Source organism: Diadema setosum, chromosome 8, assembly GCF_964275005.1.
Source record: "Diadema setosum chromosome 8, eeDiaSeto1, whole genome shotgun sequence".
In the NCBI taxonomy this organism is placed as follows: Eukaryota; Metazoa; Echinodermata; class Echinoidea; order Diadematoida; family Diadematidae; genus Diadema; species Diadema setosum.
Genome location: NC_092692.1, coordinates 10,774,747 through 10,790,063, shown reverse-complemented (window position 1 = coordinate 10,790,063; position 15,317 = coordinate 10,774,747). Strand labels below are relative to the sequence as shown.

The 15,317-nt window shown below is 39.3% G+C and overlaps 1 protein-coding gene across 1 annotated transcript; it reads left to right on the top strand.

Moving 5' to 3' along the window:
* The first annotated feature begins 3,097 nt into the window (after positions 1-3,097).
* LOC140231500 (uncharacterized) lies at positions 3,098-14,007 on the top strand. The gene is made up of 4 exons (XM_072311633.1): positions 3,098-3,437; positions 6,600-6,729; positions 12,546-12,613; positions 13,754-14,007. Exons 1-4 carry the CDS (start codon positions 3,098-3,100, stop codon positions 14,005-14,007), a joined length of 792 nt encoding a protein of 263 aa, XP_072167734.1.
* Positions 14,008-15,317: the final 1,310 nt, after the last annotated feature.

Sequence of the window (15,317 nt, the reverse complement as noted above, 5' to 3'; positions counted from 1 at the left end):
GCAACTGCTGCTGACAATTACTGGCAGCAACATCATGAGAATGGCATAGCGATCAAATGCGAGCGAGCTTCACAATATTTTGACAGTTTTACAGTCCCAAAACTGTCTTTTGTAGATATGTTTTTTTCGCTCTGGAAATTAAGGGGGGCGCACCGGGCGCAAGTGCTGGCAATTACTGGCAGCAACATCGGAAGAATGGCATCACGATTAATGCGAGCGAGCGAAGCGAGCGAGCGTGAAAATAATTGACATGCTCTGTGTCCCCAAACTGCCATTCGTGTAGCTATATTTTTCGCTCTGGAAATTAGGTGGGCGCACCGGACGCAACTGCTGGCAATTACTGGCAGCGACATCAGGAGAATGACATAACGATTATATGCGAGCGAGCGAAGCGAACGAGCTTGAAAATTTTGACATTTTACAGTCCCAAAAACTGCCGGTTGTAGCTATATTTTTTCGCTTTGGAAATGAAGGGGGGGGGGGCGCACCGGTGCAACTGTTGGCAATTACTGGCAGCAACATTAGGAGAATAACATAACGATTATAATATGCGAGCGAGCGCAGCGAGTGAGCCTGCAAATTTTGACATTTTACAGTCCAAAAACTGCCGTTTGTGTAGCTGTATTTTTTCACTTTGGAAATTAAGGGGGGGGGGCACACCGGGCGCAACTGCTGGCAATTACTGGTACCAACATCAGGAGAATGGCATAGCGATTAAATGCGAGTGAGCTTGAAAATTTTGATATTTTACAGTCCCAAAACTGCCGTCTGTAGCTATACTTTTTTGGCTTTGGAAATTAAGGAGGGGTGCAACGGGCTTAACTGCTGTCAATAACTGGCAGTGACATCGGGAGAATAGCATAACGATTGAATGTGAGCGAGCGGAGCGAGCGAGCTTGAAATGTTGACATTTTTCAGTTTCAAAACTGCCGTTTGTAGCTATACTTTATAATAATGGGGGCGCACCGGGCGCAACTGCTGGCAATTACAGGCAGGAACATCAGAAGAATGGCATAGCGATTAAATGCGATCGAGCGGAGCGAGCGAGCTTGAAAATTATGACATTTTGCAGTCCAAAAACTGCCTTTTGTAGCTATATTTTACGCTTTGGAAATTGAGGGGGGGGGGGCGGATTCGCCACTGGTAGTCAAGGGTGTCGGTTTATGTTCATGATTTGGGGAGGTATGACTAGCGAGGGGGCGTCGAAGTGACCAAATGGGGGAAGGATATCCAAATTCTGCACTTTAGAACATCCTCCAATTGTTTGTGTGTGTGTGTGTGTGTGTGTGTGTGTGTTTTATATACACGAAAAAGTTAGGAAATAGCCCAGGTCAAGTCTTATTATTGGCAATGCAAGCCATTTTGATATAGACTAGTATGTATAAAGCAACACTGCAAAATCATTAATGATCTAGCTTTGATATATACGAAGCGTAAGGTACAAAGGTGTACATTCTACGTCACATTGTGCAACTCTTTTTGCCGTTTGGATGTTCTGAGTACACTGCGCACATCCTGCTTATATTCAGAATGCCAACCAGGAATCATGCTGAATCGTAATATTTTGTCGGCTCCGGACTTTTTGAACAATGTTTCACGTTATATACCTCTTTAGTTATGGTTAAAAGAAATCTTAGAAAATATCTTATTTCTTGATCCCCCTTTCATATCGATTTCAAAGCAGTTTACTAACCCCTTGAATTACCATTTTTGTAAGTTTTTTATTCTTTTTTTACCAGCGGATGGGGGGGGGGGGAAAAGCTTGGCGCCCCCCCCCCCCCACACACACACACACAGTTAACAGGGATCGAATGTACCACTGTTTTGCATGAAATATAAAGTATGAGGAAAGTGGCAGCAAAAATATGAAGACTTTTTGTTTTTGTTTTTGTTTTGTTTTTTCTTTTGCTTATCAGCCGACTTTTGGCGGAAAATCGGACCTTGAAAGAACGAAGAATTTTTGTTGTTGTTTCTCTTATCTTTTGATTTTCTTTCTTCTTGATTGACAGGGGATTTTGACCACCCACCCCCCCCCCCCCTTTAAAAACGTAGCATAGCCCTGAATAATGCCCAAATATATTCAATGAAATGGTAATATGGATCTCCATTTCTTTGTATGTAATAAGGTACTGGTATTATCTTCCTGTAGGTATTGTATTTGTCTATTTTCTTGATTTAAGTCAATAAAGCAATCATCCCAGGGGCATCGTTCTGTAATGATGGTGGGTGGGGAAGGGACTTGGAGTTGGAATATCTGTGCGAGGGAGCGGAGCGACCGAGTGGGGGGAGGGTGTGGGAGGGGGGATACCCCCCTCTCAGACGAGGAAGATTTTGGATTTTCAGACCTGAAATTAAGCGATCTGGTGCACACTTTTGGTGGTCAGCTTCGCGCGCGGTACAGTAGTAAACGTAGTATTATTTAACACGTACTGTACACGAGTTCTTTAGTGCGTATGATACTATGTAACTCCATAATGTATCATCATCCACACAAACATTAAGATAAAACAAGGAAGAGAGAGAGAGAGAGAGAAAATGAACACAAAAGAAAGGAAAGGCGGAATTCAAAACGGAAATAAAAGCGGTAAAGACAGCTTTTGTTTCATTTTGTCAACATCTAAACATTGCTGAAGAGGGGTGTTGAACAGCTCAAACACCTCCCTTTTGCCCAAGGGAGGTGTTTGAACACCTCAAACACCCCCCTTTTGGCAAAGGGGGGGGGGGGGTGTTTGAACACCCAAAACACCCCCCCCCCCCCCCCCCGGTACGCCCTTGGCTGTGATCACGAAATTCCCCGTAATAGCAGTCTGCTGTGGGGAAACCAGTGCCTAAAAATAGCAGCAGATCTAAGAGCGGGGATGCGTTGGTTATTAAGTACCCATAAAATACCTGTGTCGTCCTCTGAAGAGCTCGTAGATAGGGATTTTAACTCCCCCGAATCGAGCCCTATCTGTGGGCTTCAAGTGCTATACTAAACTTGTGATTAAAGACAATTCTTGCTATTTTTCCTTTCGATTATTTGTCATCTTTCAGAGCGAACGTTTCGCTGGAGAGCTCGTCCGGTGTTATCCCTGACATCGGGGTTTATTGATTGATCATGGCGGATTCTAGAATCATGGAGTTGCGGAGTGCCATAAGTAGTTACAGGCCAGGATCGACCATACGAACAGCCAGACAGCGACCGCAACATCCACCGGCGCGCCTTCGCATAGGTCTGTTTGGTCCAACAGGCGTCGGCAAGTCAGCTTTCATAAACTCTGCTCTGTACGCCACGGGAGAGACGTGGGACAATCTAGCCCCCGAAGGGTTTGCTAATGAGGCCTCGAAGACCCTGGCCCTCAACTCCTATGACATCTCGGACTTCATCAGCCTGGTCGACAACCGAGGCATGCGTGGACTCGGCGGCAACTTCATGGTCGAACTGGGCAATCAAGTTGGTAGGTATACCTCCCACAAAATGTATGTCACTGTAGAAGTTCATTACCGGACATGCGAGTTGTTTGTTTTTCCTTAAAGGGATCGTATAGTTTTGGTTGAGACCTAATTTCAGGTTTCCAACATTTTTTAATGAGATAATGTGAAACTCTTATCAAATATGAAGAGCATGTAATTCCATGAGGAAATCAATGTTTGTTTGATGAAAATTGGTTTTGAAATGGCTGAGATATCCAAAACAGAGCAATTCTAATAAAGTGTGGGACCCACACTTTATTATGATTGCTTTGTTTTACTTTGTTTTGGATGTTTCAGTTATTCCAAACCCGATTTTCATCAAATAACTTTGAATTCCTCTTAACATGGTATGCTCTGTACTATTTCATAAGTGTTTTATTGGTATCTCGCAGAAAGTTAAAAGCCCAATTCTCATCTCCACCAATACTGTACCATCCCTTTAATCTACGTGCTACAATAAGAAAAAAACAAAACAAAACAAAACAAACAAGACAAGGAATGAACTCGACATCTTCACTTGGTAGCTTCGTTCCATTAAGAAAAGAAATGTTTTACATAAAAATAGCTTACGACATCCTGATAATGATAATGTTTATTGATATAAATTATACAGAAATGAACTTACACAGATTATCAGGCTTTCCCGCAGAATGTCGTATACGGAAGCTTTTGAAAATGCTACTGGAAATATGTCAGCCATTTGGAAGGTTATTAATGACGCCATTGGTAAGCGAAAGAAGGTGTCAACATCTCAAATTACGAATAATGGGCAAACGTTTTGTAATCCTAAAGATGTAGCATGTTGTTTTGATGAGTACTTTGTAATGTATAGGTCCTAGTCAAGCTTCTAAGATTGATCATACACGGACAGATTTCTCGCAGTACTTGGGCACGTCAAACGATAATTCATTATTTTTCAAACCAACAGATTTTAATGAGATCCTTCATAATAATATGTGCATTCTATAAAATCTAGTCATACATGTGGTCATGATGACATGAGCACGTCTCTTTTAAAACAGATTGTTGGGAGTATATTGACACCTTTAGTACATATCTGTAATTTGTCGTTGTCAACTGGTGTATTTCCGAACGCATGTAAAATTGCAAAAGTTATTCCAATATACAAAAAAGATGACTCTTCTTTTGTTTCGAATTATCGACCTATCTCCATTCTTCCTAATCTTTCTAAAGTCATAGAAAGACTTGTTAATAGGCGCGCCGGAAGCAGTTTTGGATGGGGGGGGGGGGGGGCAAATATTGGAGGGGGCTCACGATAGACCATACGTATGTTACACAATATACACATACACACACACACACACACACATATATACATATATATATATATACATATATATATATATATATATATATATATATATATATATATATATATATATATATATTTATATATATACATATATAATGTACAGTGGCGTACCGTCGGTCGAGACATTGGAGGGCACCTTGTGGAAAAGTGATTTTGAGGGTGTTAAAATTGTCAGTTTTACACTGCATTTTGATTCGCTGCTCCAATTCAAGGTACACAAATTCATTGTTGCCATCACATTGAAAGAGAGAGCGAATTGCAGTAGGGGCAAGTATTTCTAGATGTGAGAGCGCTAATCCCGATTATTGATGCTCTCTTTTGTCAAAGCACCTGGTTTCCACCTGTAGTTAAGCGCATAACTTCTCGGCGGTGCCGCGCATGACTTCAGAGGAGAGCAGGAGTTGTCTCTCCTTCTCTAGCACCTCCCTGATCTAACTTTGTGTATTAGCGAAAGCAGACAGACCTCTCCTCTCTCCTTTCTCCTATCCTATCTCTATGCAAGTCATTCCTCCCCCTATTTTCCTATATGTTATGTATTATGTACGAGAGCTGCATGCAAATCAAGCAATGCTTAAGCTGTAGCCCTTCTGCGTTATTCATTGCATCACTGTGGTGTTCTGTTGTACATTGTAAAGGCAATGAAGAAACTGTATTGCTGTATATTCTAAAGGTAATGGAGAAACTTACCTTGTTAGCAATTAATGCTTATGTATATCCATTTAAATGTATGGTACCATCAATGTATATGATATATATGTATGTATCTGCATGAGCAATGATATAATGCAGGAACCAATAAATCAAATCAAATCAAATTCATTCATTATTGTACCTTTAGATTTTTTAGATTTTTTCAGCTTCATGTTTTATTTTATTTTTTTTTACAAGTAGGAATGAAAAAGAACAAAAAGTAAAAACTGAGCATGCTATACGGCAAGATTCAATAAGATGCTCAAGTAAAATTTCGACAGAGATGAGTAAGGCTTTATGACCTATACCTGATAAAGTGGTTGAGGAGAAAGACAATAAAGTAAATCGATTATTGTGTTATCAGGCAACAAGCTGCCATTGCAAGTAATATCAGTATCGTGGAATATAGTGGAGTATAGTGGAAACTCAGTCACTAATGATAGCGAGATCAATGGGACCAAGACAATTGTTCTTTGTATCAGATATCTTATTATATCAGTACTCAATAAACAATACAAAAAAAAAGGAAATAATTTCATTGGGAGCGGAGAAATTAGTTTGTTATAACATTATCAGGTCTTTTATATCAGATCTCTGACCATAGAGTTTCCACTGTACGAAAAGAAGAAGAAGAACAACAACAACAAAAGATACACATACGGGTCAGGCTTTTGGCAAGTATCTTAGCATTACAACGCAATAAGTTACTCTACAAAGCTGTAATCTCTGAGGACAAGGGGATCAAAAGGGACAAATGTTCAGATTCGGTATAAGCCAAACATATTATATAGTCGCAACTGATTGACAAATTGCCCAACGTCGACGTCGATGTTGGGCAATTTGTCAATCAGTTGCAATGAAAACATCTCGACGGAAGAATTTCCTAATTGAATAATAATTATAGTCATTTAATACGTGCAAAGTGATGATATTCATTTCCTCGTCCAATTCATATAATGTTGTTGTGCGTATATTCCATGCATTCCTGAACATGAAGTAGCATCTCCCATAATGAGAAGAATGTATATTACCAGGGAGGTGAGACGTATCACCTCCCTGATATTACATAATTATCACCTTATGTAATTGCGAATATAAACCGTTGTGCTGTCTGTTTGCGCAGCCGGTGTTTATGGCGACGGACACGAGGTGGAATGGGACAGTGGGTTCTTTAAGAGGTTGGTGTCCGGCCTGAAGAGAACTTTTCTTTCGTCTCAGGACTGCGAAATTCACACCTGTGTTCTCGTCGTTAGGTAAATATCAGCAATATTTCTTTTCTGTAATGTGCATATTCTGTTATTTGTACTATTATTGATATTATTGTTGCTATTATTATTATTATTGTTATTATTATTATCATTATTACTATTATTAGTAGTATAGGTTTTCCCATTCATTTTCAAACTTTTTTCATTCAATTTCACATATTTTTACTTCAACTTCGTCGCGGAATGTCGAGAGTAGGCCAACCTTACTTTCAAATTCGTCTTTCGTCGTTCATTTTCAAATAAAGTCCATTCAATTTAGTCATTTGGCATATAGTTTCGTCATTTACAGTTCAAATTCGTCAGTCTCACTCGCAGCACTCAAAACAGCAGGATCGATTTCGTCTTTTGTCAATCATTTTCGTTAATTTTTCATTCATATTCGTCTCATATCTCTACTCGGTGTGATTTTCCAGTCATTCATGTATTTTTTTTTTCCTGTAACCGTTCACATTTTACATTTAGGAGTTAACATACACCTAAGTGCCCCCCCCCCCACACACACACACACAGAACCACAGATACAGACACACACAAGCAATCCCAGTACACACTGAAACAAACATACATGTACCATGTGTACGTATACCGTCTCGTAAACGAAAACACTGACAAACAATTTCTAGGCAAACATGATTAAAGACAAAATTTAAGTGTAGAATTGTCGCCTATTTAATGTCAAAGAATGGATAACATAATTATGTTTGCTGCTTTCCAGGGTATGAAATTTAAACTTTGCTTCATGCATTATAGTCTGGGTGCCAGAGGCTGAACCTTGTTTTACTGTCCACCCAATGTTTTTCTATGGTTTTACCCTATTTCGGGGATGCTGAATCCGAATCTGGATGATGCAACTCTTGCATCCTTGAGGATTTTGAGATATTCAAGATGGCCGCCAAAATGGCCGCCCGCACTGGAAATTCCCACGTATTTCCTTCTAAATGGTGAGATATTGAAAATAATTCATGGTTTTACCCTATTTCGAGGGTGCTGAATCCGAATCTGGATGATGCAACTCTTGCATCCTTGAGGGTTTTGAGATATTCAAGATGGCCGCCAAAATGGCCGCCAAAACCGAAAATTCCCACGTATTTCCTTCTAAATGGTGTGAAATTGAAAACAATTGATAATTCTATCATATTTGGAAGGTGCTGAATCCGAAAATGGATGATGCAACTCATGCATCCATGAAGTTTTTGACATGTTCAAGATGGCCGCCAGAATGGCCGTGCCAATTAAAACCGGAAATTCCCATGTATTTCCTTCTAAATGGTGAGAAATTGAAAACAATTGATGGTTTTACCCTATTTCGAGGGTGCTGAATCCGAAACTGGATGATGCAACTCTTGCATCCATGAAGTTTTTGAGATATTCAAGATGGCCGCCAAAATGGCCGCCGATTAAAACCGGAAATTCCCACGTATTTCCTTCTAAATGGTGAGATATGGAAAACGATTGATGGTTTTGCCCTATTTCGAGGGTGCTGAATCCCAATCTGGATGATGCAACTCTTGCATCCATGAAGTTCTCGAGATATTCAAGATGGCCGCCAAAATGGCCGCCAATCAAAACCGGAATTTCCCACTCATTTCCAAAGAGATTTTTCTCACTGGGGAAAATCTCTTTGCGTATTTCCTTCTAAATGGTGAGATATGGAAAACAATTGATGGTTTTACCCTATTTCGAGGGTGCTGAATCCGAATCTGCACATGAATGATGCAACTCTTGCTTCCTTGAGGATTTTGAGATATTCAATATGGCCGCCAAAATGGCCGCCAAAACCGAAAATTCCTTCGTATTTCCTTCTAAATGGTGAGAAATTGAAAACAATTGATGGTTTTGCCCTATTTCGAGGGTGCTGAAGGAGAATCTGGATGATGCAACTCCTGCATTATTGAAGATTTTGAGATATTCAATATGGCCGCCAGAATGGCCACCCAAAACGGAAGTTTCCATATATTGAAAGCCATTGGTGGTTTTTATCTTATTTTGAGTGTGCTGAATCCGAAGCTCAGGATACAACTCTTGCATCCTTAAGGGTTTTGAGATGATAAAGATGGTCGCCAAAAATGACCGCCAAACACGGAAATTCATATGTGGACCCCTATTTCCTTCTAAATGGTGTAAAATATAAAACAGTTGGTGGTTTTACACTATTTTGAGTTTGCTGAATTTGAAGCTCCAGGATACAGCTCTTGCTTCCTTGAGGGTTTTGAGATAATAAAGATGGCCGCCAGAATGGCCCCTAAATGGTCGTTAAAAACGAAATTTTCCATGTAAACCCTCTGTTGCCTTCTAAATGGTGTAAAATTGAAAACAATTGGCGGTTTTACTCTATTTCGAGGGTGCTGAGTCCGAACCTGGTTGATGGAACTTTCGTATTCTTTTTAAGGGTTTTTGAGATGTCCAAGATGACCGCCAATATAACTGTCAAAAATTGGAAAATTTTAGACTCTATTCAGCACCCTCGAAACTTGGTTGTTGAAATTCATCCATTCTTTAGGGTTTTTAGACGACAAGATGACAGCCAAAGTAAGTGGCAGAATTCCAATGTTGATATATTTTTTCTGAATGGTAAAAGTTTTAAAATAAATTGATGGTCTTACCCTATTACGAGGGTGCTGAAGGTCTTTGAAGGTTTTGGGACATCTAAAATGTCCTGTATGAACGGAAACTCCTTAACATTTTCTTATACTTAAATTAGTACCTTCCATGATGTCGTTTGTTTTTTTACTCAATTTTTTTTCGCGTTACCTGTGATATGACCGTCCCCTCGTGTGTGTTTGTAATATATTATATATACGTATACATATTATACATATACACATATATAATGTTACATCATAATTGAAAAAAAAAAATTGAAGCATAACTATAAAAATGTCCCGCTCGTGTCTTCAACAATGTCATCAAGACCATCAATATAAACCAAATAACCAAATTGAGTGTTCATGGATGAAGAGATTAAAACTGCTCATGGATTAAGACAGGTAATATTGAGTAATTTCAGTACACTTCTCTACATCACTATCACAATATGATATGTTTTCCATATCTCACCATTAAGAAGGAAATACGTGGGAAATTCCGGTTTTATTTGGCGGCCATTTTGGCGGCCATCTTGAATATCTCAAAAACTTCATGGATGCAAGAGTTGCATCATCCAGATTCGGATTCAGCACCCTCGAAATAGGGCAAAACCATCAATTGTTTTCCATATCTCACCATTTAGAAGGAAATACGTGGGAATTCCCGTTTTTAATTGGCGGCCATTTTGGCGGCCATCTTGAATATTTCAAAAACTTCATGGATGCAAGAGTTGCATCGTCCAGTTTCGGATTCAGCACCCTCGAAATAGGGTAAAACCATCAATTATTTTCAATTTCTCACCATTTAGAAGGAAATACATGGGAAATTCTGGTTTTAATTGGTGCGGCCATTTTGGCGGCCATCTTGAATATCTCAAAACCCTCAAGGATGCAAGAGTTGCATCATCCAGATTTGGATTCAGCACCCTCGAAATAGGGTAAAACCGTCAATTGTTTTCAATCTATCACCATTTAGAAGGAAATACGTGGGAATTTCCAGTTCGGGCGGCCATTTTGGCGGCCATCTTGAATATCTCAAAACCCTCAAGGATGCAAGAGTTGCATCATCCAGATTCGGATTCAGCACCCCCGAAATAGGGTAAAACCATAAAAAAAAAACATTGGGTGGACGGTAAAACAAGGTTAGGCCCAAAAAGTCGCTTTGGCACCCAGACTATTAGGCCTATGATGCGAAAACCTGAACATTACGAGTTAAAGTTCAAAATGTGACACTGACATACTGTCTTGGGTTATGACTTTTGACTGTCGTTTATCCTTCAATCATTTTCGTTGGTTGTCTTGTTTTATGTGTATTGTTAAAGCAAATGGTTAGGGAATAATGTGTAACGATACAGATTACGAGAGAAACTAAAAATATGTCGGCTTAAAGTTGGTTCACCATCAAAATAAAAAATCGACAACATCTGACTAATTTGAATGAAAAATTCATGAAATTGTGTGAACAAAGACGAATTTGATCTTCACATTCTGCGATCCGTCAGCGGGAGGGACGAATTTGAATGACAACTGACGATTTTGAATGATATGTCTTCGAAAATGCTTGACGAAAAACGAATTACAATGACAATTGACGAAATTGAAGCTAGGATTTGCGTTCCACCTGCTTCTCGGGACGAAATTGAATAATAAATCTTTGAAATTGAATGACAAAAGTGCGAAAATGATGGGAAAACCTGTAGTATAGCATATTACCTCCACCAGAAGGTAAAACCTAAGCGGCCAGCGGAGATTATGTTTTTGGTTCCATATGTTTGTCTGTCTGTTTGTTTGTATACAAGATAACTTGAAAACGGATTAACGAACTTTCACAATACTTTCAGGGTGTGTTCACTATGAGGCAAGAAAAGTCCATAGTGAAAGATCATGGCATCTCATTAAAGGGACATATGATAACTCAATCTTCCAATAACATGGGAAGGGATGATCAGATTTTCAGCAATTTTCTAGGGTGTATTTATGATAAAGTACGAAAGAAACAGTGGAATTTGGGGTTAAAGGGACTGTACAGTACTGGTTGAGGTGGGGATTCAAGTTTATAACATTCCTAAATGAGATAAGGAGAACCCTCTTACGAAATATGAAAGAGCATTTAATTCTAAGAAGGATTCCACGTTTATTTGATGAAAATTGGTTTTCAAATGGCTGAAATATCCAAAAAAGGGATAATAATAAAAGGCGACAGGTCGCGCATTTTATTAGGATCTCTTTGTTTCATCTTGTTTTTGGATATCTCAGACATAATTTTCAAAACCGATTTTCATCAAATAAACTTTTGATACCCCTTAGAATTGCATGCTCTTTGACATCTCATAGAGTGGTTTCTGAATATCTTGCAAAACTTCAAAAGCTAAATCCTCGCCTCAATCAGAATTGTACACACCCTTTAAATTTAACACCATGGGAGTTTATATAAATCTAACGCCGATCAAGTGTTAATAGAGGACCACACCTACGGATGTAGAAAGTATGTTGTGATGGTGTTGAGAAGTGTTTACCTGGCACTTCTTGGTGTTAATTTGACATGAGTTGGTGATATTTTTGACACTGCGCTGGTGTTAAATCAGCTATGACACCGCATGGTGTTGGTTTGATATTTCTGGTGTTAATGTCAATGGTGTAACACCCGCCCAGTGTCAATAGGAGACCACACCAACTGGTGTTCCTGTGGTGTAAATATTTTCACACTTTCTAAAAAACAAAACAAAACAAGTACTTTATTGGAAAGTTCTTGATCGTCCTGTTGACGTTTAAAATCAACAAAAAAGAACAGTAACTGTAACTACGTAACTATTCCAAAACAGTTTTATATTTTTAAGTGACACCAGGAGGTTTTAATCTAACACCACAAATGAGCACCGGAAATTTAACACCAGCCAGGTCTTTCATATTTACCACCGGAATTGTTGCACTATTGGATTTTCCCGAAACTTGCAAGATGTGTTCATAATGAGGAAAGAAAGAAACAGTTGTCCAATAATTCTCAATCAGCGAGGATAATTATGAAACACTACAAAGACGAACTGCAGTAAACCATACACTCACAGATTGTTCGTTTATTGATATTTAGTGATTTCACTCACCTTGAAATCGCCAGATTGTGGCATTCAATCAAAGTGTTTGGAAACCAGTAGGATGAAAGGATTTCCGGGTTATGGAAAAATTCAATTTTTGTGTATTTATTGTTTTATTTTACAGTGCAAATCGTCTAAGTTTAAGGCCGGCAGATCTAAGAGAGCTTGTGGAAACCATTAGATATATGACGGGTACGTATTATGCTATTATGCTATGTTGTTACGAAATCAATCATTTCGCTACGAAATGTTTTTCTTTTTCGTCAACGAAATGACTAATTTTGTAACGAAATAGGCCATGAGACACTTGGCGCTCCATACAAATTGTCCATGGTTTCAACCATGGTTTCAATTTTACCACCTTCGTGAATTCGGGCCTTTGAATTTCAATAGGGATTTATCCAACAAGAATATGAATGTAAACTTTGAAAAAAAAAATCGGAACATGGCTTAACACTTACTTCCTTTCTCTGGTGGCCCGAAAAAGAAATGCATGGGAGGTCAAAATTTCTATGCGCATTGTGCTTGGCAGTTGTTTTTACCGTTATGATAGAATATGCAATGTTCTCAGTTAATAGTCTGCAAGAATGCATGGGAGGTGAAGGTGCGATACTCCGGGGAGCGCGAACCAATACCAACTTCTTCCTAAGTCAGAATTTGCATATCTCATCCTCATTTTCATATTCCCGCCCCATTCCCAAGTTTCTTCCGAAGTTTAGGGGGAAAAAAAACTTAGGAACAGACTTAGGAAGTAACCATGACTTAGGAAGATTTTCAGAATACCACTTAGGAAAAAATCCTGACTTAGGAAGAAATGTCTTCGCAGGAAGGATTTCAAAATACCACCCTGGGTCTTTTGTTAGTGGGGCCCCGGGCCACCTGGCCACCGCTAATGTCGAACCCAGCTTATGATGAAAAGTTGGTAGAGGACGGATCTATAAGAAGAACCAAAATGAATATATTTCGAAATAGGTATTATAATTCAAATGCAGGCCAAAATGCTTAAATTTCAGAAACGAAAGGTCTTGATCAAATGTTACTGAATTCCAGCTAAACATCACTTTCCAGCATAAACTGTGCTATATTGGGGAATGTCATGGGAATGTAATTTGATGTCGTGGACTGCAATAGATGATCGAGGGAATATTTCTCCTGTGAAAAGAGGGTCTATGGTCATTTCTCAAGGTCCGCGTACTAGAAACATGTTCTTCAGTTAGTAACAACATGTAGTGGAACTGCCTGCGTCAAAGGTGGAGGCATATCCTCGACTGGGCCCTGCAGTCGAATAGCTAGATTATTGTTTTGTTGTTGTTGTTGTTCATATTTTGTCAGGCGAGCCCCCAATTGTTATCATGACAAACTGCTGTAGCCCACTGGTCGTCAGGAGTGACGTGGCGGCGTTCCGCGTCGGGCTGCAGGATATGGGCATCAACTACCTGTTCGAGCTCGAGAACTACACCCTCCAGTCGCACGACTACGACAGGAAGAAACACGTCGACGCGCTGGAGGCACTGCGACAGTGCCTGGTCGTTGGCGACCGTGTCATGAAGAACAAGGAGGCGGGCAGCAAATGCGCCATTCTATGAGATGCCCGCTCGAAGGGCTGTACCGCAGTCGTGCATTACTCCCAATGCTTTAGCCTTCATGCATCATTATTCCGATGCCGTTGTATTTCACATCGACCTTCGGGTTAGCTGCATTAGGAGCATACCCCTCTTTATAGTGACGATAATAATTGTAGCCTATATACATTCGGATGCTATGGTCAGAAATTGTGCGTGCCAGAGCGCTTTCCGTAGTATAGTTGTTGTCACAGTAAACATATTGCATTATAACGACGACCCAAGGCTATTGGCCTGACTACAGGGAAAACCATGCACGTGCCATCACCACGGAGGTGAGACGATTCTCACCTCCCTGTCATCACCAATATCTTTTGGCCTTGACATGAAGGGCAATCGTGTCACTTCCGGTCTAGTTTCCGCAGGTACTGGGATCAAAACACATAAGCTTTTAGCTTTGACCGTCCCGTCATCGTGAATATTACCTCATTGCAGCACTGCTGCCTCCGCCGGTCTTTTGGGAGTGTAGCAGGCCAAACTATACAATGGAGAGATACAAGTTCAGTTTATTCTTCTAAAGATCAGTGGTTGCTCCTTTAATTTTTCTAAGGGGTTAGGACGTGTTCATTCCAGTTACCACAGAGAACCAGGAGATAACAGAAAATGAGCAAACACGATGATGATGCTATAATGTGATTAGTTTATGTTGAAAAATCTAATAACAGATTTTAATTGTTAGCCATTGCATGAGCCATATTGCACATTATACAAAATGCCTCAAAGGAGAAATCCACTCTAAAAAAGAAATAAACTTCAAAGGGAAGAGAAAAATTCCCCACATAATATGATTTTTTTTAAAATCGGATAGATATAAGGAAGATATGACAATTTAAGATTTCAAGCTTTTTCGGAAAACATTTTACGGCCAATCCCTATGAATATTCAAATTAGCGAGTTGATGATGTCATAATACCCTTGCAATTTTTCATAGTTGTTATAATAGATATCATGTATACACCCGGGTATCTTTAGCTAAAACAAGTAAAAGCATGTTCTCACACCACGATATATCAGAGTTTTTAACATTTGTTCTCTTTTATTTTGGGTGGGCTTAAAACAAGTTTTATATTTACACAGTTTGATATGAGATTTTTTTTGTCATTTCTGTATAAGAAATGAATAAGAAATTGTGAGAGTACAATATCGCCAACTTACTGATGTGAATATTCAAAAGGACTGGTCAAGAAATGCTTTCCGAAAAAAAAAATGTGAAATTTCAAAATGTCATATCTTCCTTATTTCTTATCCAATTTTTGTCATTTTGTATCGTTCTG

Excerpts from the sequence above, each read along its gene's own strand:
- LOC140231500 (XM_072311633.1), top strand. The coding sequence starts at position 3,098 with ATGGCGGATTCTAGAATCATGGAGTTGCGGAGTGCCATAAGTAGTTAC. Across the intron at positions 3,438-6,599 it reads CGAACTGGGCAATCAAGTTG|CCGGTGTTTATGGCGACGGA; the intron begins GTAGGTATACCT and ends CTGTTTGCGCAG. Across the intron at positions 12,614-13,753 it reads AACCATTAGATATATGACGG|GCGAGCCCCCAATTGTTATC; the intron begins GTACGTATTATG and ends ATATTTTGTCAG.